This window comes from Aethalodelphis obliquidens, unplaced genomic scaffold (genome assembly GCF_003676395.1).
Source record: "Aethalodelphis obliquidens isolate GAN/ISIS:26980383/991018 unplaced genomic scaffold, ASM367639v1 scaffold12, whole genome shotgun sequence".
Lineage (NCBI taxonomy): Eukaryota > Metazoa > Chordata > Mammalia > Artiodactyla > Delphinidae > Aethalodelphis > Aethalodelphis obliquidens.
In genome coordinates, this window is record NW_020837956.1 from 5,513,280 (window position 1) to 5,540,603 (window position 27,324).

Consider the following 27,324-nt stretch of genomic DNA (forward strand, 5'->3'; position numbering starts at 1 on the left):
GTGGATCTACTTTGCATCTTCCTCATCCCAGGTCTCATCTGGTGTGCTTTGCTCTCACACTAGCCCTCTTGGAGGGCTTTGGAAGTCTTGCCTCCTTTGGCTGAACCATGCTGGGGTTTGAGGGCTTGAGGGCTTGAGGATGCTCTCAGGCCCATCTTCCTAGACATCACTCTCAGAATTGCTTCTCCATTGTTCAGGTTCCATACTGGGCCCCACGGGGCTTGCCACCTCCTGGAAAACACCCAAGGGAGGGCTCCCCTGGTGGCGCAGTGGTTGGGAGTCCGCCTGCCGATGCAGGGGACACAGGTTTGTGCCCCGCTCCGGGAAGATCCCACATGCCGCGGAGCGGCTGGGCCCGTGAGCCATGGCCGCTGAGCCTCCGCGTCCGGAGCCTGTGCTCCGCAACGGGAGAGGCCACAACAGTGAGAGGCCCGCGTACCACAAACAAACAAACAAACAAAAACACCCAAGGGAAAGTGGGGACTCTACCCCGGTCTCCTCTCAAACCTAACCCAAGTCATGAGCCGTTGAACCAGCTTGGGATCATTTTTAAAGGGATTCTGCCCAAAAGAGTATCTCTTGGACAGCTGGGGAAAACCAGACATGGAGAAAGGACCACGAGCCTTCCAAAAGAGAGGTGCTACCCATGTCAGGGGGACTGCAGTGAGGGGTTCAGCAGGGGTTCAGCCACACAAAGGCACTCAGGATTAAACATCAGTCAGATGGAGTGGGGAGAGCAGAGCCGTAACAACTTCCTTATCCCCCTTACTCTCCAGTCCATTGCCCCACCCAACCCTAGTGTGGTCATAAACAGCAGCTAGCGAGATGGGGAAGAGTTGGTGATTGAGAGAGAGGAACTTGCTATTTTATTAGACAACTTTCTGTTCTACTTTTTTCTAGCCACATCCATGTGTAACTTAGATGCAAAAATTTTTTAAATTAAAATTCATGAAATGTACATTAACCATTGTATATAATCAAATAATTATGCAGACCGTACCACTCTAAATGAACAATCTCCAATTTCAACTGAGCCTTCAACTCAGGCCAGGAAGTCTTCTATCTCCTTTAGGCAGCTTGCTTTCCCAGATACACAATGATGATTTCAAACTCTGACCCACTCAATCTACCTGCCCTTCGCCCAATCACGGCTCTCTCAGAAAATAGCCATGCCTCCCACATTTCAGGCTAACACCCATTTGGGCTTTGTATCCATTCTCTCCTGCCTCCTCAATAACCTTGTTCTTTCAGTTTTGTCCATTCTGCTCTTTACAGTGTCATTTTTGCTGGCTCCTTCCCAAAAGGATTTAAACATGCACAAGGCCTTCCACCTTAAAGACAACACTTCTGGATCCTGTGTCCCCCTCTAACTACTTTCCTTTCCCTCACAGCCAAGCATGAGAGGCTTGCCCATACTTGCCGTACCCAGTCTTTCCCACCAGCCACTCACCACCCACTGTACGTTGGCTGCTGCCCAGCACTCCACGTAAACTGCTCTCTGAGCCCCCAGTGACCTCACACTGATAAATCCAGTTCACATCTGAGTCCACATCTTGCTGGACCTCTGTATCACGTGAGAATGCTTTGGATTGCAAGTAACTGTCTTCGAGTGGCTTAAACAAATAGGAGTTCTCTGCACATAACAGGATATCCGGAAGTAAGCAGCTGCTGGTGTTGGTTCAGTGGCCCACAGCGTTAGGGCAGCCTTTCTAAATTCTCTCCCACTTCCGTCCATGATTGAGGATGACTGCTGAGACGGTACGTCCCCATTCAGGGCTGGAGGAAGGGGAAAGGTCTGCACCCGTCACTTGTCTCTTTTATCAGAAAAGCAAGATTTCCCAAGTTCCCCTTCTGTCTCATTGCCCAGAACTATGTTACCTAGCCATCTAGCTGCAGAAAAGATGGGGAAGTGAGTGTTTAACGTTTTTTAGCCTTCATTGTGGAGACAGACAAGAGAGAAGGGTGTTGAAAATGGAAACTGGGCTACCACCGACTCAAACTCATCCGCGTTGGCCCGGTGTAGCTCTTTGGTTACCTGAAACCCATGCGCATCCCTCTTTCTCACATACACATCTGACATGCGGGGAGCTCACTCCATAGAGGAGGTAATCCTAGAGTCCCAGCCAGCTCCTACATACAGCTGGGAGTCCAGGTACTCTGTGTACTGTGCAGGCCCCTTTCAGTTCCAGATGTGGCTTCTCATGGTTGGATGATTTAAGCTAAGACAAGTTCATTTTCCGCTAAAATGAGAAAGATGGGACGTACCAAGTGTTGGAGAGAATGGGGACCAATAGAACTCTTGCTGGAGTGTAAACTGACACAGCCACTTGGAAAACCTTTTGGCACTACCTAATATAGCTGAACATCTGCATTCCCAGGAGCCAGCAGTTCTACTCCTAGGTTAATACCTGACAGAGACCTGAACAGTTGTGCAAGAAAAGACATGTTCTACAATGTTGAAGTCGCATAATTTATAACAACCTAAAATTGGAAACCACCCAGATATCCACTGACAGTAGAAGGGAAAAGAGAATAGCATACAGAGATGAGAATGAATGCTCTAAATCTACACACTATGAATGAATCTCAACATAATGCTGAGTAAAAGAAGCCATAGATAAAAGAGTATGTACTGTGTGATTCCATTTACAGAAAATACAGAAACAGGTAAAACTGCTCTGTGGTATTAGAAGTCAGGATAGCAATTACCTTTTAGGAAGAGGGTGGTGCTTGGAAGGGAGCACAAGCGGGTCTCCTAGGGTGTTGGTAATGTTCTGTTTCTTGATCTGGGTGCTGGTTATATGGGGGTGTTCAATTTCCGAAAATTTATTGAGCTGTATGCTTTTCTGTATGGGTACTTTTGTGTATACTATTCTGAAATAATAGAAAAAAACCCATATATTGACATATATGCCCCTGGTTCCTGGCACAGAGCTTCTAAAACACTTGTAATTTCACAAGGATAAGAAGCATCTTTCGTTCTAATACTTGGCCTTTGACCCTGGTTCCAAATCCTTTGGAATTTCCTTGGTGATAGGCGTGTCCTTTGTTCTAATATGGTGACCCTTGGGGGGCCCCTGGATGGCTTCAGGATGGGTCTGATCACCATAAAGACCAAATCATGATTAGACACTTTGAGCTTTTAGCTCTACTCACTATCCTCCAAGAAGGGGAGAGGGACTGGAGATTGAGTTAATGATCAATTATGCCTATGTGAGGAAGCCTCCATGAAAATCCCAATAGTACAGGGTTGGAGAGCCTCTGGGTTGGTGGAACACATCCACGTGTCTGCAGGATGGGGCACCCCAGCTGCAAAGGGACAGAGGCTCCTGTGCTTGGGACCCTTCCAGACCTCACCCTATGTATTTCTTCATCTGACTGTTCATCTGTACCTGTTATGATATCCTGTGTTATATAATAAACTGGTAAATGTAAGTGTTTCCCTGAGCTCTGTGAGCTGTTCTAGCAAGTGATCAAATTCCAGGAGGGAGTCATGGGAGCCTTCAATTTGTAAAGTCGGACAGAAGTCATGGGTAACCTGGGGACCTACTAATTGTGCTTGGCATCTGAAGTGGGTGGCAGTCTTATGGGGCTGAGCCCTTTACTTGTGGGGATTGTACTAACTTCAGTTAGTGTCAGAATTGAATTGCACTGTAGGACACTCAGCTGGTGTTGTAAGGAATTGCTTGGTGTGGGGAAAAACCACACATCTGCTGTCATTAGTATTGTGTGTGTGAGTAAAGGGAAACAGAAGTGTGTTTTTTCTAAACAATCGTGCATCAATAAAATGTAAAAAAACAGAACCAAACAAAAAATACAGGGAAACACATTCAATGCACAATGTGAAAAAATAATAAATACTTCCTTTCAGAAAAAAAGAATGGAAAATACGTAGTATCCCCCAGTCAGTGGCAGTGTATAAAGTTCTTGTTGGGAAATCTGGCAGCCCTTCCCTTGTTTAAACAGGAACAGACCAATGTTGACCAGGCTTGAGATTTTAGGGACACATGATTGCCTCAATCATTTGTTAGGCTTCTGGTCAATTCCATACATGAGTAATCACAATCAAATAACTTATCTAGGGAGTCTTTAAATGGTTTTCTAATGAAAGATTATCTTTTCCCCCAAAATAATTAATATATTTACTTGATTTTTTAAAAATTAAAGCCAAACAAAAAGATATAAAATGAGGTCTTATTCTCACCTCTGTTCTCTTTCATTAGTTTCTTGTGTATACCTCAAATGTTTCTTTCTGCAAAACAAGCAAAGCCAACTATTAGAATATTTAAGCCTTCTAGGGGCTGGTATCTGTGTGCTTAATTGCAGTGGAGACAATTCAAAACACAGCAGGTACAGAAGCCACCTATAGTCCATCTTTGCTACCTTGGGCCTCCATCTTCTCTCCTGATAAAGCTGCCTCTTCCCTGTCTCCATTTGCGCTGGCTTCAGCTTGGGTATTTAAAGAAAATTATTTATTTCAACCCAGCAAGTCTCCAAATTGTGGGACTCAGCTAATTTAGGTTGTAAACTGCAGGTAAGATGTTCCTTTCCCACCAAGGCCTTATTTTCTTTAATCTCTGCTTTCCAATCAGTTATCTCTAATCTGGATTTGCCACTCTCTTGAAGGACTTTGCTGAAAGCTACTTAAAAAAGGAAAAAAAGAAAAGCCAACAGTCATGAATGTTCTGTATTGTTCCTGAGATTTCTCCTGCAATACAACTTTGGTTGGCATGTGGGTTTTTCCCAAGGTCCAGCAAGTGACAGCAGTTTAACAGTTTAACTACTGCTTAACATGTAGGTCACCAACTTTCCATTTGGAATAGAGTCTTTACCACTGGCTACCTTAACCTTCTGTTAGCCAATTTCACGTTTTAGTATCTGTTTTTTTTTGTGTCCTACTTCTGGTACCAAGTTATTTGCCTGTTAGGAATGGGTTCAGCTACAAGTTATAGAACGCTCACCTATAAATGGCTTAAACAATTGACTCATGGACTAAAATGGGGCAAGAATGAAGGTAGGTAGCAGATGATAGTTTCCTGGATGTCAATTATACCTCAATAAAGTTGAGGGGGCAAAAAGGATGGCTCCTCGAGTTTGGCTTGAACAACTAAATGGATGGCAGTGATAGTCACTAAAATGGGAAAAACAGAGAGGTACACATTTAGGGGTGAAAATGAATATTTTGGTGGGCCAAGTTAAATTTGCGATGCCAGTTAGACACTCGTGTGGAGACGTCAAGTAAGCCGTTGTTTAGAGGAGTGAGGACTTACAGGCAGAGGTCATTGTTAGAGATCTACCTTTTGGAGTCATCTGCTTGCAAATGGCAGCTAAAGCCATACGACCAGATGAAATCACAGAAGGACAGTGGGTAGGGAGACAAAGAAGGGGACTAAGGATAGAACACTAAGCACTCTGATATTTACAGGTTGAGCAGAAGATGAGAAGTCAGTGAAAAGAACCCAAGAAAGAATAGTCAGTGAGGTAGGAGGAGGACCAAGAGTACATGGCATCAGAAAACAAGAGAAGAACGTGTTTCAAAGTGGGGATAGCTGACTGTGAGGAATAGTACTGAGAGGGCAAGTAAACACAGAGGAGAAGCACCACTGAATTTGCATGGAGATGTAGTTTCAGCAGTGTAGCGGGGAAGAAACCAGAGCAAGATTATATGATCGTGGGGATGGGCTATTAGAGGGGGAGTAATTGGTGATTCTAGAGAGAGAGAGAGAGAGAGAGAGAGAGAGAGAGAAAGAGAGAGAGGACAGAGAATAAGATCCATAGAAAAAGTGTAGGCGTTGGTTAAATAGAATGAGAATGCTTTATCCATCAGATACTGAGCTTGTTGAAGGAAGAGATCATATCTCGTTTGTATTTGTTTCTCTGGTAACTCCTAGCACAGTGCCTAGTACCCAGGAGGTACTCAAGAAATGTTACTGAATTAATGAATAAATGAGCAAATGGTAGAATGGATGCATGGCAGAGGGAGGGCTGAAAAATGAACTAGATCTATAACTAACTCAAACTTCAGGGGAAGGAAAGGGGAAGGAGCCTGGAATTAATAGGGTTTCTTCTATCCTACAAAGCCCCTGCTCTCTTGCCACACGGTCAGAGAAGGGAGGAAATAAAGATTTCTGAACTTCACTGGAAAAACAGTGCCTTCTCTGGGCTATTAAGCTATTAAGTGATTCTTGATCCTAGACCATGTTTTCACCATCCATGTTTATTTCTTCATTCTGCCAACACATAAAAAGATAGGAAGCCCGGGTGCCTTGTTCTCCCAGTTCCCAGACACCCGACATGGTCCTCTCAACCAAGTCCCTGCATCTTCTTCAGTCCCTGGCTGAGACCCCGACAGTTCCATATTTCCTGGGGTTATTTGGAATTTTTCCTTAGAGATGCATCTTACCTATCTAAGGATCAGTATATCCGAAGTACACAAAGTTTCCTGTTTTCCTCCATCCTGAATTCCCCTCGGGGCACACTGTTGGTGGTCAATTGCAGTGGCTAATGGCTTGATCCTTGTAGAACTGGAATGGCACGCAACACTTTTTTCCTTTACGCTATTATCTTTCTTCCCAACTTGCAGTCAGAGGAACCCAGGAACCTGTAAATGTGGAGGTGGAGTTGGAGCTGAAAGCCAGTTTTGACACCCGCTGCATCCGCTTTCGCCACCTTAGGTCCTCGCCCTACTACGTCCCTGGGGCTTCCGGGGTTGCCTAGCAACCTGCGGGGACTCTGGGGGTTCAGGTGGCCCAACCGAGTGTCGCCCTCGGCAAAGTAGGCAGAAGAAATGCCTCCGCCCAGCCCTTACTGGGCCTGAGCCCGTTACACGCGGAATCAGCCCAGCAGCCCGGCGCCGGGCAGGGGCGGGGCCCGCGCGCCAATGGGCAGGCGGAAGGGGTGCGCGTGCGCACAGCGGGACGGGGGTGGGGCGGGGCCGAGAAAAAGCGTTCTGAGGACGGGTGCTGGTGAGGCTCACGCCGTAGGGCTTCGTGTCCGGAGAAAGCTGTTTGGCAACTGCTAGCTGCGAGGGTGAGTGAACCAGGGAGCAGCCGCAATCTGGCTGCGGCCTGTGAGGCCTGTGACCCGACCTTGGAGGAGGAAGTCCGTGGGACGGCATTCAGGGGTCCGCAGCGGGGCGGGATCCCGGCGTCCCTTTGGGGGTCTCGGGGCTTCTGGCTCAGGTTGGGAGGCAGGAGCGGCCTGGGTGAGGGTATCGGACCCCAAGTCGGTCCGGGAAGCTAGCTGACTAGGAGCAGAGCCTCTCCCCCGGGGCAGATGGGCCCGATCAGGGCCAATCTCTGCCCTCTTGGAGACCTGCCGTGGACCTGCGCGCTGGCCTGAGTCGTAGCTCTCCATCTGCTCCTGTACCCCATCTCTCTCTGGGGGAGACAATAAACAGGTCCTGTCGGGCGGGCGAGCTTGGCCAGGCCGTGCCAGGGGAGTGGGGAGGCAGGGGGAGCTTGTATTCCCCTCTAGTATTCCCTGTCTGGGCATGGCACCCGCCATCCACCCAGTTGCCCAAGCAGAAACCTGGGCATCATTCTCACCTCCTACACTCTTTACCCACCCACATCGATTTCATCACAAATCTCTCTGGGATACACCTACTTCTCCACGCCCAGTTCCTCTGCTCTAGCTAGTTCAGGCCACCCTCATCTTTCCCTTGGACTACTCAGTAGCCTCCTGACTGGTCCCCTGTATCCCTTCTCCATCCTCTGTAGTTTGTTATGTAGTGGAAAGCCAGAGTGATGGTCTTAAAACAGAAATCTGATCACGTCACCAGACCCCTCTCCCCATTCCCTTATCGCCCTTCCGTGGATTCCCATTGCTCTTATAACCTCTTGAACAGGGCTTACAAGGCCCACCAGTTCTCAATCCCCAACCCATGTAGAGCTTTCTTTGCCTAGGAACCTGGTTCTTTTCTTGCTTTCAGTCCAGGACCATGGTAGTTTTAAATGGGGAAATGCCAGTCAGGTTTTTCTTTGGCATCACCTCTGGCTACAGGATGTGTGGCTGCTTTGAGGTTGATTCTCAGCTGAGGGCCCCAGCAGGAGAGAAAAGTGGCTAGCAGCTGCTGTGGTTTTTATGGGAGGAAGGCTCGCTGCAAACTCTTAGGTGTTGGTAAGACACAATGAGCATGGGCCTGGCCAAACCACTGGTGGGACGGCTCCAAAGGGAAGTTTTTTTTTGTTTTTTTATTTTGCGGTACGCGGGCCTCTCACTGCTGTGGCCTCTCCCGTTGTGGAGCACAGGCTCCGACGCGCAGGCTCAGCGGCCATGGCTCACGGGCCCAGCCGCTCCGCGGCATGTGGGATCCTCCCAGACCGGGGCACGAACCCGCGTCCCCTGCATTGGCAGGCGGACTCTCAACATCTGCGCCACCAGCGAAGCCTAGTTATTTTTTTTAGTGTAGTCAGATCCTCTGTGATAGGGAACAACACACCTAGGTTGCAGGATCCACTGCCCTGATTCAGAGTGAAGGTGTGCTATGCCAGGTCAGCTCAGCACTTTGTAATAAATTCACTAGGGTAAAGGAGAAGCAGAGAAAATAGGTTCCCTGTCTTCAGAGAGGGAGAGAAAAGAGAAAAAACAAACGGAGCACAATATGTGACCATATGTTAAGGCCAAGTGAGTGTGAGAGACTGCAAACTGAGGTCAGAGGAGGGAACAGTTGGTCTTGGCTGGGAGAACACAGAGGTGACATTTGAATTGGGCCTGGAAGGAACAGGGAGGACGGACAGGTGGAACCAGTGGGAACAAATGCTCTGGGACTGGAAGAGGCTGCTGGAGCTGTGAGGGAAGCCCAGTTACAGTCAGGGCACTGCGGGAGCTCCCTACCATCAGTGGTCTAGCGCTTCTTCCCAGGAATGACGCTTCTCCTTGTGAAAGGTGTCTCAATGGTTGTGTTCCACTCTCTCAGAAATCTCTCCTCTGGATTTTTCTCCAGCCTAGCCTTTAATTTCTCAGAGGCCAGTGAGCCCAGGAACTCCTGGGGCTTATCTGCCAAGCTCTTTGCTTATGGCCTTGAGCTAAGTAGTTGGATGATGCAACTTGTTCTTGGTGGAAGGGACTTGCTAATGTTTCCTTTTCAATGTGAGTGGTTTAATTTGTTAAGTGGCAGTCAGATTCCCTGTGCTCCTGTAGCACTTGTAGGTGGGAGTTTCTCTTCTGTGTTTGTAGATTTGTCTTTTGTTGTGGTCTAATGGTTAGAAACCTGCCACAGCAGACCAAAATGGGCTAAGTCCAAAATGTATGGTTCTTGACCTTTATCCTGTCTCCTATGAAGAGGGGATAATTTGGACTCAAGCACTGGGTTGCTTCTTGGTGTTATTTAAATAGAACCTCTCCCCCGCCTACCCCACCCCTATCTGATATACTAAGTATCCAACCACATAGTTATAGGAAACGGTGCCATGGGTCCGATGACCACTCAGCTTTTCTATCTGATAGATGCCTCCAAAGCTAAGTTTCATCCTCAGTTACATTGACATCAAAACTTGGCAGCATTATCTGTGAAGGTGGTAATCGCCCCCAGCTCCCGAGGACCGTGGCACACAGGCTGAGAATCACCAGCCTCTGTGCAGGCACTGTGCCCAATGCTGGGCATGTGGACGCAGTCCCCGGCCTCCCAGAGCCCAGTTCCGCAGGGGGTACTGAGAGGTAATCAGGCACGTTCAAGGTCGTGTGCACAGCCGTTGTCAGCGATGGACAGGACCCTTCTGAAGGGAATCACTTAGGAGCATATGGGAAGAACGCCTAAGCCAGACTTGGAATTGAAGAAGGCTTGCTGGAGAAAGAGACATCTAATGCATATGAATCTGAAAGACTTGGGAGGAGCTGGCTTCCCCCTCTGGTCCCTCTTGTCCCAGAACACTATGGTGTGTGGTCAGAACAAGTTGTTCTGCTCTAGTTGGGGCAGTCTCTGCTGAGAGTAACTTGAGACCTTGTTTTCTGGTACCAGGTACAGTGACAGTGGCCTCATCAGGGTCTGGACACTTTTATTTGGTAAGATTGGGATGTAGTTTCTGGCTGCTCCTGAATTATTTTGTAGAGATGAGACTTAACTGGAATCCCCCTTTATATTCCATCCATATAGTCTGGAACAAAATTATGGGATGAATTGCATTAAATACATATTTGTAAAGACAAAACATGTTTATAGTAGAAATTTTAGAAGCAATAGAAAAGTAAAGAGAAGAAAAAATCAAAATCACTCCTGGGGACTTCCTCTGTGGTCCAGTGGTTAAGACTCCGAGCTTCCACTGCAGGGGGCGTGGGTTAGATCCCTGGTCGGGGAACTAAGATCCCACATGGCATGGGCAAAAAAAAAAAAAAAAAAAAAAAAATCACTCCTAATCTCATAATTCAGAAAATAATCTTTGTTAATAGTTTTTAGTCATTGTTCTGTGTATGAGAAATATACATACATTGTTTTGGTTTTTACAAAAATGAATTCTTCTTTTTTGTTTTTTGACTGTACCACATGGCTTGTGGGATCGAAGTTCCCCAACCGGGGGTTGAATCGGGCCCACAGCTGTGAAAGCACTGAGTCCTAACCACTGGACTGCCAAGGAATTCCCCCAAAATGAATTATTCCTTACAGATTTTTGTAGCCTGCTCTCTTTCTCTTGGTATATATTGAACGTCTTTTTCTGTTTCTGTTATGAATTATGACGATTGCATTATGATGTCCCTATTCAGTTGTGAGACTAGATGCTTCTTTTTATACCCTAGAAGTTATACATCCCAGTGACCATTGTCTCCTTCGGGAGGATACTGCTGATATCCAGCAAAGTGGGTTTGGGAAATTTTCTTAAACATTGTGGGGATGGCATTCTCCCAGGGTCCTACCCTACACAGAGCCTTTCAGGACGGGTGAGAGGGGCTGTAACACCTCAGTGGAGGTGGCGACGGCTTCGGAGCTGAGCCCTCTGTGGCATGTGCGAGGGTCTGACTGGTACCTTATGCTTTCTCTTCGCTGCTCTAGGTTTTTTGGCTGCAGCTGGCCCCTTAGAAATCACTGGCCCTTATTATCCAGGGAAGTGAATGTGTGAGTCAGGTGTTTCCTTTGTGTTGTATGGAGGTCTCCTGGCTATCCTTCACCTTCCTTTCTGAGGTCAGTCTGTAAGCCCCTGGAAAGACCAGGACTTTCTGTTTAACAGCAGTTAGTAAAGGCCTGAGCCTTGGTGGGGATACGGATGGGAACAAAGCACTCCTGCCCTCGGGGAGCTTGCTGTGTAGCCAGTTGTGTCTTCTTGTTGACCACGATTCCAAGTCTAGCTAAACCCCAGAAGTACTTGACGGAACCTAATTCCTATGGAACTCTCCTCTCCAGCGCTCTTCACCTGGTTCAGTTACTTGCCTCCGTCACAGCCCTGGGAGGTGGACAAGGCAAGGGTTAACGTCCTCTTTTCCGTGTCCACCACTGCGGGCCTTGATCTGACCCGCCCCGTTGCTTCCCTCAACCCCCGTCTCTGGACTCACTCCACCTAATACCTTCCCTGCTGTGCTGCCAGCTGAGCCACTGTGAAACCAAGCTCTGATCTCGTCTCCCATTCATGAACCCTCAGTGGCTCCCATGTATCCCCAGGAAACTTCAGCCCCCTTGGCCTGGCGGGCAAAACCACATCCAGCACGGCCTGGTCAACCTCTGCAGCCTGTTGTCTACCGTTCCGTCTATTTCATACCCTCTAAGCTCCGGCCTGACTCAACCACTCGGAATTTCTCTCCCACTTGTCTGCGCCTGCCCCTCTGCTCGCACCTTCCCTTCGTCCTTCAGTCCGTCCACATCCACTGTGTGCCCATCCATCCGGGCCCTGCTGAAGTATCCCCGTGTCTGTTAACCTTCTCTGGCTTTCCCTCGCCCAAAGGAAACTTCTTCCTCTGAATTCTCAGAGGGTTTAATCTTTCTTTAAAAGTACACCTCACTTTGTGCCTTGATTCGTGCTCTCAGTAGGAAGTATTTCTCTCACCAGACTATAAGCTGCTTGTAGGCAGAAATACTCTCCAAATCCCTGTAAGCTCTCATCAAGTTGCTTGGCATTCCAAAGGGGCGTCAGGAAATGTCATGGACCTGCCCTCCCGTTTGAGTGATGGGGACCTGGAGAGCTCAAGGTCACCCTGCAGTCTGGCGTCAGAGCTGTCCTGGGCCCAGCCCTCCTCTTTCCCAGGCTTGCTTCTTCACCCAGGTTCCCAGGAGTGCGCTGTGTCAAGTCTTGAAAGAACCTCAGTTCAGTTCTGGTGTTCTCACCTTCATCTTCTGTGTTCCCCACCTCCCAGGTACCGGTGACCATGAGATCTCTGCAGCCACTCAGAACCCCCTTCCTGTGCGCCCTGCTCTGGGCCTTTTGTGCCCTGGGTGCCAGGGCCGAGGAGCCCGGGGCCAGCTTCTCCCATCCCGGCAGCGTGGGCCTGGATAAGAGCACAGTGCATGACCAAGAGTACGTATTCAGCGGGGGCTGTGGTCCAGGGGCCTCCCCATCTGCAGCTGCAGCCAGCTACAAAGGCACACGCTGCCCAACTTTCCTTCTACTGTTTGTGCGACCCCTTAACATTTTCCAAGGATGATATTTATTCCTTATGGCCACCTGTAAGTCAGGTATTCTTTTTTCACCATCATATCACAGATGGAGGATCTGGAGGCCCAAAAGGGATAAATGACTTGCCTGAATTCATTGTTTCTCTCTTTCACCACAGACACACAGACACACACACACACACACACACACACACACACACACACACACACACACACACACACACACACACACACACACACACACACGGTGGTAGTTGCAGAGTCCAAAATAGAGCTAAGGTTTCTTGCTCTGACGAGACCTTTTTCTTTTGTATTGGCGTGTTCAAACATTGAATCATTTGTTGCCACTTTTGCCCTGGGCCAGTTAGCCTCACACATTATACTCTGTTATCCTTAAATTGGTTTAAGAAAAAAAAATTAATAGCTCCCCCAAATGCTATAACAATATTCTAATAATAAAAAGGAAAAACACCCATAATCTTGCCAGCATAACAAATGAACTATTTGATTTTTTTTCCCCCGCTCCTTTCAGGGCCTCGCCTGTATCTGTCTTCCCTGAGTGTGGTCTGCCACTGTTGATGTTTGTTTTTCTGGGATGGATGAACTTTAAGATCTTGAACGTTTCAGAGTCCTTAAGATTTTGGTAGGATCCCAGCATCGCCACCAAGTGGTCTGAGTCTCACTGTTGGTCTTTAGGCATATCATGGAGCATCTAGAAGGTGTCGTCAACAAACCAGAGGCAGAGATGTCCCCACAAGAACTGCAGCTCCATTATTTCAAAATGCATGATTATGACGGCAATAATTTGCTTGACGGCCTAGAACTCTCCACAGCCATCACTCATGTCCATAAGGAGGTAGGTCAGGCAATGGCTCAGTAGACAGCAGCTTGGAAAAGCCTCCCTCTGGTAACTCAGTCCCCGAACTTGATGACCTCCCCCGTCCTTGTGCAACACTATTGCTGCTTCTCCTTTTTCTGCTCACCCTCTGTCCTGCCTCTTTTCCTGTTCAGCGGTCCTTCTCATACAGGGTGACGGGCTGAGAAGCCCCAGAGCTTTCCTTTTATCTTTAGCAAGTGCTGCTGGCATTTCTGCTGCACGCCAGCATCTGAGAACCAGCTAAAAGACAGACCACATTCCAAATGCAGAACAGGGGAGAAGTTATCTCATTTGGGAAGAATGGCGAGTCAGGGGACCAAGGGCTCAAGGGATTTGGTGATAATTGAGGGTTTGGGTGCTACAGTACGGTGCTCGTAGTTTACAAAGCACTTTCCAGCAGGTTAGAGATCTCGTCTGATCACTGCAGTAGCCTGGGAGCAGGAAGGGGCAGGCCTTGTTATTGCCCCCAGTTTGAGAGGTAAGGAAGCTGAAGTTCAGATCTTACGTCTCCAGATCTAATGTCTGTCCCACTGTGCCACACTGTAATCTCTAGAGAGCAGGAGAGGCAAAGTTGGGGAGGGCATGTGCTCGCACGGCTGCGAGCTGAGCCTGGCGGGGTTTGCTTTGAAGGCTGCGGGGAGCGCTAGGGCTCGCACAGGAGGCTGGCATGACGAGCGCAGGGTCTGCTATGGGAGGCATACGGGCGGACGCCAGGCAGAGGGACTGGGGTCCAGCAGCCCTGGCAGGCGAGGATGCTGGTGGCGGCAGGAGAGGGAAGGGGGACGTAGGAGAGGAGACAGGGGAAGAATCAGCTGAGGACGTGAACAGCAGTAGCTCAGCGCTCAGCCCTGTGAGCAGAAATGCCTTCGCCTCAAAGATCATGATGAGGTCTACTGGTCGGCAGTGCCTTCTTCGTCTTGTTCTGACCTTGAGATGTTGTCTAGCGTGGACTGTTTCCACTTTAGCAGAGCTGACCCTCAGGAGGGCCTGGGCTGTGAGCTTTTCTCTAGGATGGGGCTGCGGGTCCTGGAATCTCTGAAGCTCAGAATTCTGTGTGGACCCAGCTTTCTACAATGAACACGTATGACTTTTGTAATGAGAAAAGAATGAAAAGTAATTTTTAAAACTAATAAGCGAGTGCTTACTTTGATTGTATCGTCCTTTTAACTGCCAAAAATCATTTCTAAATTGGATTATTATGAATTGACTCTGGATCTGATATGTGGTTTGTGGATTCCCGGAAGTAGAAATACTACATCTGAAGGAGTTTATTGACATTTTATTTTGGACAATTAACCAAGCGCTTCCAGTAAAAGATGCCGCTCATCCTTGTCTAATTTGTACCTTGTAGGAAGGGAATGAACAGACACCAATGAACGAAGATGAACTGATCAACTTAATAGATGGTGTTTTGAGAGACGATGACAAGAACAATGACGGATACATTGACTATGCCGAGTTCGCAAAATCACTGCAGTAGACACGATGTGGCCACCTCCCAGTTAGATGCAAATGTGAACCGTTATAATGTGATCAGACACTTTCGGTAATGCAAAATAACTCATTTCCAAAATACTGCTACGGTATTTTGAACCTGTAGCAGCTGGTTACACTGGGGTGAGAAAGAGAAACCAAGAGAAATCAAAAAGCAGAGAAATGGGACATACTGTAGTCCCCAAGTACTATTAAATCTCTTATTGGACAAGGGCTTGATTAAAGAATCCTTTTAAGAATATTGGATAATTGGAGCTGAGCACTCAGGAACTAGACTGGAGAATGCTGCCAGGCTCTTGGTTTTAATTCATGCTACCTGAAGAGTAAGACAAGCTCTTGCTAACTGGACACACTTTTCAGCAACTGAAGGAATGGAGTGAATGCCACATGTTTTCCCTGGTGGGTCCTGTCTTCAGGAAACATGGTCAGTATTCTGTAAAGTTCCCCTGGCCTAAATGATTACTTGTTCTGGCCAAGGGAGTATTTATTAGGCTATTTCAAAGCCACAGCATCTATTTCGAAGAATGTCAAATAGTTCAGCTAGCGACAGAGTCTAAGATTCTGTATCTCCTGGCACTTTGGAAACAGCACACCACTGACCTAAGCGATTCACCGTTTTCAGTTTTTCAATATTTTATAAAACTACTGCCACATCCTTACGCTTTCTTTTATGTCTTCTTCAACCTAGGAGAGACCTCGAGTCTAAAAGTGTTCTCTACTTCTCATCATTAGCAAATGTTACAGCTTTCTAAATATTTGTATTTAACTCTTGTTTCTAGGGTTCTGGTTCGCAGTTTAGAAGCTCTTAGGAATAAAAGGACTTTATCCCTTCTGCTTGATACAGCAGGGGTGAGCTACTAGCTGGGCTAGCGTGAGACATGTAAAGATTGTTCACCAAGCACAGTGATTAACCCAATGCAAGTTAGATTTAGAAAGAATGTTGTTTAAATTACCTCTTCTAGCCTGAATACGTGAATTCTTTCAGATCAGGAAAGATTAGAAAAAGAAGCCTGAAAACTCTTAACATTGTGAATAGTAATTGAAAACAAGCAGCGGCAGCAGATTATAATTTGGTTTATGGGATGTGACGCATGTGCTGTGATAGGAAACCTGAAATGATGGTTGAATGGGAAAAAAACTGCATACAATTTGCTGTAAGATATATAGAGACTTATTTTCTGTACCAAAGTATTCCTTCAAGAAAAATAAGTATTTGTAAAAATGGTTTCGTGTCAAGTATTTGTGCAATCAGAGCTGAATTGTAAACTATTCTTGCAAAGTCTAGCATTTTGAAAGATTTATATAATGAATTCTGGATATATGACTAATAAAACCGATGAAACAAAAGAAAGAGCAGTTGATTTTGTCCACATAGGCTGCTTCTCCTACCACACGAAGGGTCGGTTGGTTTAATGCAGAAGTTTACACGTGCCTTCTCCATCCCAGGTGCTGGGGCCCACCCCGGTGCTACCCTGTTCCTTTCTGCAGGGGTAGATTCCCAGGATTCACAGTCACTTTCCCCTTTTAGGCATTTTTTCCTCTGAATGAAATCACTTTTTTGGACCTTCCTTCTCTGGCCAAGTTCAGATTATGACTGCATTCTCTAGCTTAGGAGAATACAAGGTTTTCTCCTTGAGTCTGGTGACTGGTTTTTCTTTGCCAGAAAATTTAATTAGATAGTGTTATCGAAAGCCTCCCTGGCCCAAGCAAAAAGCACAGTCTTCCCTGGCTTTTTGGGAATGACACTTTGTTCTGCCAATGGAAAAGTGAGCAAAGGAAGAAATTACCATTGCCTCCCCCCCAGCCCCACCCCCTGCCCGAAACCCCTTCTTCATCCAGAGCTGCCCTTCCGGATGGACCTAGAGAGCAGGCTCGCGGTTGAAAGGACCTCGCACTGTTGGCAGCTAGGGAGTGAGGCAGCTGGGGAGCAAGAAGCCGATTCTTACAAGGTAGAGTCACCCAGACCAGACACCTCTTTCCTCCTCCACAGCTGGCTGTTATTTGAAATTATTCCACGCTGGCCTCTGCGGTCCTGTTAGCCTACCTTTCCTCTTAGGAAATTTCCCTGGGGGAGAGGGGCCTGCACCATTAGGGGCAGAGCATGGTCTACCCTTCCCTCTCATACCCCCTTTATCTCCTCTCCCTTTTGTGAGGCATTGGCCTTCTCACAGTTCACCTCAAGGATTTCTCAGAATCTATAAGAAACATCTCTTCACCTTAGTTTCTTTATCTCTAAAGTGAAGATAAGTATACTTGAGAGAGGCCGCCTCCTAACAGCACAAGCCTTGGACTCAGGCAGAGCTACGCTCTGAAGTTCTTGCCACTGCAGTTTCTCATCTAAAACTATAATGAAGCTTACCCCCACAGAGTGGTTAAGAGTATTAACAAAGTGAGAGAAAATATATAAAACATCAAGTAAGTGGCTGGCACAGAGTAGGAGCTAAACACGGTCAGTCCCTTGTTCCTCAGCCTGGCTGAAGAGTCAGGGCCCCTTCTCACTGAAGAGTGGGAGCTTGAGGGGCTGGACAGAAGTTTACGACCCCTAGGGGCTCGCATCAAAGGGTCTTCTCTGCTTGTCTTTTTTTAAATCTGAATTTTTAATTTTTTTTTTATTTTTTGGCCGTACCGCGCGGCTTGAGGGATCTCAGTTCCCTGACCGCGATTGAACCCGGGCCACGGCAGAGTAAGTGCCAAATCCCAACCACTAGGCCACCGGGGAACTCCCTCTTCTCTGCTTCTTATATTCCTCAGTCTAAGTGCTGAATGAATGAGTGAGTGAGTGAATGAATTCTCAGAAGAGAAGAAATGAAGGGTCGTATTAAATGCAGTGGTGAAAGACACAAAAGCTCTGAAGTAGAAATCGGACCAAAGGAGTTTTCTTCTCACCTGGCCTCCTGACAGTTGATTTCACTGGGCCTCAGTTAATCCCCCTGAGAAAGGGGAGAACTGACCACCTCCCACATTTCCTTAGTTGGCACACAGAAGGCACCAAGCCATTAGCTATGCCTCCCTCCTTAGAAAGATCTGGAAAAGAGAAGAGAGGCACCAGCAAGTGAGCAGGGCTGTGGGGATAGAGACCACCAGAGGACAGCTGCTTCCAAACTTGCTTTTTCACCTGCGGTTCCCCAAGAGAGTTTTGGAGGTGTGTAGTTTTAAGAAGGCACTAGAGGAGGATTTTTAAAATAAATGGCAACTACAAGATGATAGAATAAAGACATCTATATCTCCATCTCAAGTAATTTGTCCCAAATCAAGAATAAGAACAAAAAACCAAATTCCATCTTCAGTGACCTGGGTTTGCCAGATGTGAGGGTGGAAAGCAGGCAGAGAGTGGTAGGTAGGCTGACAGGAAGGGAATGGGGGTGGCACTGAAGGAAGCATCTTCTTTGTCCCCTAGAATTCTAGAAAGGTTCAGGGGCTAGAGGAACGAGGTACCACGGGAGGTGGACATGAAGTGTGGAGCCACAGGCAGGGATTATTCCAACCCTGTGAGAAGAGGGGATAGACCCAGCCAGGCCCAGTCTGTCTCATCTGGGCATCCCCCATTTGGCCTCCCCAGAATACTGCAGGCTGGCTCTGAAGGAGGTGAGCCAGAGACGCTCTTGTCTTGGGAATGCCAAGTGGAGAAGAGTGGGGATGAGGGACCACGCTAAAAACAGAAGTGAAATGCACTTCTGCACATGGTTACATAGCTCCAGACAGCCAGGAGCCAGGCTTGTGTTCCCTGTGAACGACAAGTTCATTCTCTTGAGAAACTGAGCTGCCCCCCGCCAAGACCTTCAATTACTAACATTATGGGGTTCCTAATGAAAAATCAGGATGGCCACCTGCTCCCCCAGCAGACAACCACCAAGGGGAGCCCGTCCACACACCTACGGCTGCCAATCAGCTTGTTAGTGTCACACTTAAATACGAATGGTTTACTCAAGATCATAAGTCAGTTCAGGGAAACCTTCAACGCCACAGAGAGACAGTAACCAAAACAAACTGAGAAGAGGAGCATTGGGGAAACTGAATTAACGCAGGCATGAGCAGACAATTAAAAAAATTATAATCGGTGTCCTCAGAGATGTGAGACTTGATCACATCCATGAAACATAATTAGGATGCCATGAAGAAGGAAAAATTGGAAAAACAATCTAGAAATGAAAAATGTGATAACACCCGAGAGGTCTCTCAACAGGGACAAGTTATAACACATCCATAACGTGGGACCCTACTCAGCAACCAAAAGGAACAAGCTATTGATACGGGCAGCAACCTGGGTGAATCTCCAGAGCATTACGCTTAGTGAAAAAAAGCCAATCCCCAAAGGTTATATACGCTATGACTCCATTTATATAGGATTCCTGACACGACAAAATTGAAGAAATGGGGAACAGAGTTATGGTTGCCAAGAATTAAGGAGGGCGTGGGAGCAGGACAGAAGTGGTCATAGCTATAAAAGGGCAACCGGAGGGATCCTCGTGGTGATGGGAATGCTCTGTATCTTGACTGTATCAGTGTCAAAATCCCGGTTGGGATATTGCCTTATAGTTTTGGAAGTTGCTACCGTTGGGGAGAACTGGGTCAAGGGTATACAGGATCTCCCTATGATTTCTTACAACTGCATGTGAGTTATCTATAATTATCTCAAAATAAAAAGTTTAATTAAAAAATAAAGTGTTGAAAGACATAGTCTTTTCAGCCCCACCACAGCCATTTTAAACGTGGGCCCTCTGAGACAGTGTTAGAATAGGCCTGTTACTTGGTGTTAGTGCCCCAGGGGCTGTACTGGCAGTGCTCACAATTAGAGTCTTTTTCCAGAGGCTTTCAGAGAATTCGCTGTGCTCTGCCAGAAACGTTGCGCTGGGCATTTTCTGTCCATGAATTTCTAATTGCTTCCCACTGGGTGGCTGGGGAAGGATGTACAGGTCGCTCCTGCCAAGGCTAAGAGGCCCAGGGAGGGGAGAGGAAGGGTGAGGAAGTCATTGCACCTCGGTGGAGGGGGTTATGAGGGGCTGACCTAAGTGGCTGGAGTCCCACAGGACTGAAGAAGCTGAGTGTCCCTTGTCCCTGGTGTGGGTACAGCCAAAGAGGAGTGGAGTGGGGGGAGGTGTGGCTGTAGTGGGTGAACCTGAGAGGAGAGATGCAACAGGTGTCCAAATGGAGGAGATCTTGGGGAGAGACCTTGAGCTTCACAGATGTCAGGGAATCAGAGTGTGGGAAATGGTGTGTGTGTGTGTGTGTGTGTGTGTGTGTGTGTGTGTGTGTGTGCGCGTGCATGTGTGGTGTCATCCACAGGCCAGGGTCTGGTATCCATAGCTAAATTCTATGAGCTCTCTGGGGTGAGAGGTAGAATGGGGGGACCATATCTGAAGGGATAAGGGTTTTGAAAGTACCCATTTGTGTAGCCTGTGGGTTATGGGAGCCCAGGGCCCCATCAACAGCAACCTCATCAAAACCCATCCTTGGGTTGTGGAAGTAGGTCACTGGATGGGCAGAAGATGGTGTAGATGGGGCAGGCAAGGAGCAGAGGCAGATGGTGAAGCCATAGGGCTGCCTCAAGGTGGGACCTCTAGCCAATAGTTTGGGCAGGTGTGCCTCCCTCTGGAATGTTCTCACATTTCCCCCCTCCAAGAAGGCGGGCATACCCAGGCTGTAAGCCCATACCGATCATAGTTTCAGAGCTAGGCCTGGATACCCACTCAAGCTGGGCCAATGCATTCTCCCTCCCAGGGATTTGATGCTTGGGACCGAGGGACACAGCAGCAGGGAGGCACAGTGGTGGAGGCATGTGTGGGACCCTTGCTGTTCAGTGTGTGGCATAGACCAGCAGCATCACCTGGGAGCTTTATGAATGCCCACCCCAGATCAGCTGAGTCTCTTTAACAGATCCCGTGACTCGTGTGCTCATTGAAACTGGAGAAGCTGCTCTAGAGAGAAGGTCCCCAGATACCTTTTGCCAGGAGGCCTGAGCTACCCTGTGTCTGCTGCTCTGGGAAGTTTGGTTCCACTCTCCCTCGGTTTCCAGTGGCCTCCACTGAATTGCCTTTTTCTGTCTGGCTAACTTGGTTTCTGTATTGTTTATGATCAAGAGAACCTCGCCAATGCACAGGGACAAGTCGGTGGGGACAGTGTAACTCAAGGGCAGGCTGACCCAGTTTGCCATACCAACTGAATTCCATCAACAGACAGTCAGTCCTCTGTATTCATAGATGCTTTGAGTCACGTTCAGTGAAAATCCCTCCCCCCCAAAATGAAAATGATTTTAGCCATTCATCCTTTAGGACAAAGTTATCTTCTTGGATTCTTTTCAAAGGGATCCTTTGCTGGGCTGGGCACAAGAGAAGTCATGGAGACTTCTCCATGTTCACATTTTGGCAAAGCCTGGCTCTGCTTCCCCAGGAAAGTCTTGTATTGAAGACCTTCATCCTTTCTCCTCTGACTAGTCCAGCCCGTGGTCACCTGTCCCTCCTCTGAGCCTCCAGAACAGAAGACCTTGACCCTTTGTGGGCCATGGATCCCTTTACAGAATAATGTTTTCAAATGCATAAAATAAAAGACAAAGGATTTCAAAGAAGCCAATTATATTGAAATACAGATATCAAAATATTTTAAAGGGTGAGCGACTTAATATATATGCTTCTTAATTAACATTAGTAAGATCTAGCGGCACTTCTAATAATCACTGTAATTTCAGAGTTGTGATGAGTAAGTGATTTGAGACATTTGCAGCAACTACACTGTGATAGGAAAACGTTTTGTAATTTTCTCTGGATGACAAAGTAACGGTTTCTGCTAATACCAGCGCAGTTTATTGCCTAATGCATGACTGATGAAAATGCTAAGTTTCAGCTTGAGTTTCATGAAAATAAAGATGTACTTTTTTTCCTGCCCAAGCTCATGGATCCCCTGAAGTATATCTAGGGACGGTTGGTGGACCTGAGGTTAAGAACTCTTGCCCTAGAAAGTACTTGGTCAGTAACATGTAATAAATTAATTATAGCCATTGAAATAATGTATTTTTAAAAATGCCAAAGAGGTGTGTATTAAAGTAAGATTCCAGGCCCCATCCCTTCTCCGCCTGCCTGCCTGCCCTTCACTGGGGTCTGCTTCTCTTCTACGTGGCATTGTCTTGGCCGAGTCCTGTGTTCGATGGACCTAAGTTTGTCTTCTCTTGGCCACTGGACCACCACCCCGACTTGAATGCACAGCAGAGGCTGGACCAAGAAGGACCACTCAATCAGCATGTGTTGACTCTGCCTGTGATGACTCTTTGAATGTCTATATTTTAAGATTCTGAGATTTTTGTTATCTACCCTGTTGATCCCCTCAGGTCTCTTTATGCAAAATTTGTCATTGGCATGTGTACCACTAGATGGCAGCAGCATCTCACAGAATCTCCTTTCCCAGCCCTTAGACGCCCATCCAAGGGCTATTTATTTTTTGAGTCAGTTCTATTTCTCTCCTGGAAAATCCAAGGTCACTACCCTCCTCACCTCCCCCGACCCATGTGGATTTCCCAGACAGAGTCGTCACTGCATTATTTTGCTCCTCCAGTGGGAACGCGGTGGGGAGAAGTGGAAGAGTGTGGGTAGGTAGGTAGACTGTCTAAGGTCAGTACAAAATGGTCTGATTGGTATGCATGGGGAATTCAGTTCCTACCAGCATTTACTGGGCACCCATTATGTGTCAGACCTAATGCTATGCTTCATTTACAGGATACACTGTCCCTGTCACAGATGTGTGGCCACGTCCTGAGAATGAAGGGGAAGAGTAGTTGTGGTCTTTGGGCGGGGAGGTTGGAGAACGGTTTAGAGTAGCAGTGGGAACCCGTGCTGGTCTGAGCAGTACTGCTCTCACTGAGCTGTGCAGTCCATTTGGAAAATGTAAGTTACAAGAAACTCTGATTGCAACGAAGCTGAAGAATGTATGTGGATGAAGCCTCGAAGGTGACATGCAAACATGAAGTCAGTAGCTGGGATGCAGTTGAAGGATGATGGTCTATATGAAATATTCTCTATACAAACTACTCTGTCACATTGCCATTATATAATTAAAAAAATAAAAACATTAAAGAACATATCATTGATGATCCTAGTGACCTCAAGCTAGCCCCAAACCTATTACACACGCTATTCTTAGATGAATCAGGCTTGGTGAGAAACCTTACAGTAGATTGTGTTTGGGTCACTGAACTTGACAAGGACACAGAACGTTTCCTTGTGGGGTCGGCAGCTTCGTTTGCTTCAAGGTGGAACAAAAGCCTTTTAATCTTCAAATCCAAGCAGCAAGCTGGCTGACATCAAACGCTTATGTGTGTTCCTGAGCAGCAGAGCCGAATCACAGGGTCTTTTTAATTGGAGGTGACTTGCCCTCCTTTCCACACGATCATTTACACGGGCAAAAAGATAAGCTGACTCCTCTTCAAATCTCCCGGCATCAAACGGCCACTAGAAGCCTTCTTCTAAAACATACACACACACACACACACACACACACACACACACACACACACCCCACCACCACCACCACCACCACCACCACACACACACAATAAAAACAACACCAAATCCATTCAAAAATGAATAAGAACTTGAAGAGAATGAAACTGCTCAGATTGAACTACTTTGGGAAAAGGCATTATTAACCTTTCCCCAAACAATGGAAGTGATGACCTGGCTGCAAAGAAGAGATGGTGGTGCTGTGGACCCAGTAAACTCTGAACAGGCCAAAGCAGTGTATGAAATCTAGGCTTTATCAGCCTTTGTGCCACTGTGCTTTCTTTTCCTAATACAAATGCCTTCTGAAAAATCTCCGCCCTATGGCAGCTCAGCCAAGGAGAAAAGGAATTTCCCCTCCGCTGCAGTCAGGATGGCTCTCCAGGGGAGCAAGGCCACCCAGAGGTTGCCACATCGTGAGGATGGAGGTGGAGAGGCATGGAGATTCATGGGAAGCAACCTGGATTTGGAAAACGGGGTAGATTGAAAGAGCCAAACCCCAAGGGAGAGACGGGAATGGGGGGAGCTCTGTCAGTGCCCTGCACCCTGGTCTTTATATCCTAACCTTAATCCTTAAGGTTTGATTCGAGCAAGCTCCTCAGATGTTACCAAAGCTGAGAAAATCCTCCTGCCACACTTCTCTTCAAAAAGTCTAAGAGGGACTTCCCTGGTGGTGCAGTGGTTAAGAATCTGCCTGCCAATGCAGGGGACACAGGTGTGAGCCCTGGTCCGGGAAGATCTCACATGGCGCAGAGCAGCTAAGCCCGTGCACCACAACTACTGAGCCTGTGCTCTAGAGCCCGTGCACCACAGCTACTGAGCGTGCATGCCACAACTACTGAACCCACACGCCTAGAGCCCGTGCTCCGCAACAAGAGAAGCCCCCACTCGCTGCAACTAGAGAAAGCCCGCGCGCAGCAACGAAGACCCAACACAGCCAAAAATAAACAAATATATTTTTTTAAAAAGTCTAAGAACGCTGAAACCCCAACAGAGGTGAGAAAGCTTTGCTTTTAGAAATGTTACTCATCCTTTAGCAACACAAGCACCAAAGAGAACTCAAACTGCTTTATTTATTGTCAGGCCTTGAGGAACAGGGCTCTACAGATCAGTTCAGACAGCAGTTTTGAACATCTCTCAAGAGCCAGCGTTGAACGGGGTCAGGATTCTAGGGGTTAGGTGGCCTCTCAGAGCCTCAGTTACCTCCTCTGTAAAGTGTGGGTAATCTAGTGCCTATTCCATAAGATTGTTGTGGAAATTAAGTGTCAAGTGTCTGCGGCATTTATTGATAACTGATGGATCAATGTGCTCCTTGGCATGGATTCATTCAACCACATCTGATGGATCTCTGAGGCCATACATAAAGATAAGTGAGACCCTATGAATGTATATACATCCACATATATTACATCGATTCTAAAATGTACATCTTCGTGTTTTCACATATTTGAATTTGGCAACCCTTCTTCTTTCTTGGTGGTAAGTGAAAATGGAATAATGCTGTGACTTAATGGTGTGACTACAATCAGTGAAATCTTAGAGTTGGTGAAAACCAGTAACAATCATACAGACAGAGTCATCAGCTCTCCACCATGATCCAGCCTCTAAACAACACTCAGAACAAGAATCCCAGTACAGGTGACTCAGGATGCTGTCTTCTCTCTCCTCTGTCAGCTCCCCTGCTGCCTTTGGAGCACAGGAGTGAGAGGGGCCTTTGGGTGACTGGACTCATCACCTCTGGGCAGCTGAAGGCTGGGCCATACCCAAACCCCAGTGCACATACAGGTCTGTGATTAGAATGCAGGCCCTTAGGCCCTGCCCTGGGGGATCTGGAAGTGGAGCCCCGGGTGGTTCAGCCATCCCTGGTCCCTCCCTGGTCCCAGGGGATTCTTTGCTGGAGGGGAACATCTCAGTTGTGGGCTCAGGAAAGGTTCTTTACCAAAAACCCTGAGTTTGCTTCCAGATGCTGCTCGTCCAGGAGCGTGCTGACGCTGGTGCATGCTGGTTAGTGTGAAATCAGCCACGGTGGGAGCATTTACACCAGAGCAATAGGCAAACCCACCAGCCGAGGCTTTTTAATTTTTTTTTCCTTCAGAGAGCCAGTTTACCAGCACACTCTATAACTTCTCCTGCTCTGGGTGACCTTGAGGGAGGAGGTCATGGAAAACCACTCTGAATGAGCCTGTCTTTCCATCTGAACGGGGATAATTATATTTCTCCCCTCATGGGGTTGTGGGGGAATAAATGCGTTCATGAGAAAGCATCACACCCAGGGCTAGGCTCCATCAATTTGCAGTTTATTCTTTTGCTCCAGAAATTTCCTATAATATTTTCTCTTTGGGAACATACCAGGGGGAGAATGAAGTGAAACGAACATTCTTCATGAGACAATTCAAATCTCCATGTGGGTAACTAGCATTTAACAGTAAGGATAATAGCAATCAACTTTATATGACTTTTTATATTTTAACCAACTGTATTTAATGCGGCACAGCCTCCCAGGGCAGACACTGCTCTCCCCATTCTTCAGATGAGGAAACCGAGCCTCCGAGAAGTGACTTATTCTGTGTCAGGTGGCTTGTAAGTGAAACAGGAACCACGACTTTTGACGTACTTTTTTTCTTCCCCATCACATTACAACAGAGCCTGTGGGAAGGGCCATGGGTGGACAGGGAGGTGAATGGCAGTAAAACAAACCAAACCCCCGAGCCCCACAAGGTTCCTGCCCAAAGCTGAAAGTTTAGTTGGAAAACCTGCCATCAGCGGATGGCTTAGTGAATTCACATACTCAACCATGGAGGGCGATGCAAGACCATCTCAGAACCTTCAAATGAACAAATCTGAACAGATGCTCCCCTGGACTGTGTTTTTCAACAGTGCCGTTGTTCTACTACCCTTGCTCCGGTGTTTGCAGGGGAAGCCGAGCTTGGGGCTGAGCGGCGGCCTTTCTCTTTCCCCTGGCTGCAGTTAGGCTCTTGGTTTTCTCCAAGACAAACATTAAATTCTTGAAAGCTGAGGCTGTCCACCCTGGGTGTAAGTACAGATGGTGATTTAGTCTTTGGTTTCTCCAAGTATGAACTTTATGGCCCAAGCTGCTTATTGACTTATGAGCTGATTAAAAGGAAGGGAGAAAACCTCTTCCAACTAAAGACACTCACCAGACCTTTCCAAAGTTTAAATAAAGTTGAAATTCAGCAGCAGTTTGGCTGCGGTTGAGGAAAGGGAATTTGAGTCAAGTTCAGAAGGTGTTCAGAAGGTGTTTAAGGGTCCAGCCCTGTGGGTGCAAGGAGCACAATGTCTTCCCTCAGAAAGGGAAAAAGTTGGCTTTCAACGTTGGTTGCCTCAGCCTTGGGCTTTGCTGAGAAATTAGAGGCAATTATTCAAATAATTCAGGAATCCAGAGAGAGCAGGGGGAACCCGGCCATCTAGCTTCTGGACATGGTACAACATGATGGTGACCATCAGCTGTCCTGATCATATCACCCCAGGGCCACCTGGGCACACAGCCCTCTGGGTCTCTCAGCTCTCATCTGTGGCTCAGTGAAGGGGTGGTTTTTTAGGAGCTGGGGCTAAATCTTACACACGATGTGTTTGGCCAATGCAGAGTTTTAACTTTTCTTCCCTTCCCTTCCAAAAATGTGTGTGCCGTTAGGAGGGAAATGCTGCTACGATTCATACTTCTCACTCTTTCCTGATTTTTACACCCACTTCACACACCCACAGAATAGGAGACTGGTAAGGGCTCTTTCAGCTTTAAAGATTCCATGATTAAGATATTCATGATTCATCCACATCTTGAAACACTGAAATCATTTTGTTGAAAAAAATTTGTTGATATGGAAAAATTATTCACAATGTAATGCTGTGTATAAATGATAATGCTGGTACTAGAAAGTCATGTACTGAAATGTGAACTCTGGAAATCTCTGGGC

General features: G+C 47.2%; 1 protein-coding gene and 1 long non-coding RNA gene across 4 annotated transcripts in view; one reads left to right on the forward strand and one right to left on the reverse strand.

Moving 5' to 3' along the window:
* The window catches only part of LOC113623751 (uncharacterized), a 31,316-nt gene extending 24,427 nt beyond the window's left edge, over positions 1-6,889 (reverse strand). For both annotated transcript variants that reach the window (XR_003434048.1, XR_003434047.1), the window contains exons 1-3: positions 6,404-6,889; positions 4,205-4,252; positions 2,710-2,874 (exon numbers count right to left, since the gene is read on the reverse strand). This is a non-coding gene — a long non-coding RNA (uncharacterized LOC113623751). The remainder of the gene's footprint in view (positions 1-2,709; positions 2,875-4,204; positions 4,253-6,403) is intronic.
* MCFD2 (multiple coagulation factor deficiency 2, ER cargo receptor complex subunit) overlaps positions 1-16,256 on the forward strand; it is a 43,066-nt gene extending 26,810 nt beyond the window's left edge. The window contains exons 1-4 of one of the 2 annotated variants that reach the window (XM_027113188.1): positions 6,929-7,029; positions 12,280-12,440; positions 13,235-13,394; positions 14,767-16,256. In XM_027113188.1, the coding sequence (XP_026968989.1) occupies positions 12,292-12,440; positions 13,235-13,394; positions 14,767-14,895 (438 nt within the window). In that variant the 5' untranslated portion in view covers positions 6,929-7,029; positions 12,280-12,291 and the 3' untranslated portion in view covers positions 14,896-16,256. Of the gene's footprint in view, positions 1-6,928; positions 7,030-12,279; positions 12,441-13,234; positions 13,395-14,766 lie in introns of those variants that run through there. The other variant, XM_027113189.1, reaches the window with a different exon arrangement.
* The last annotated feature ends 11,068 nt before the right edge of the window (positions 16,257-27,324 follow it).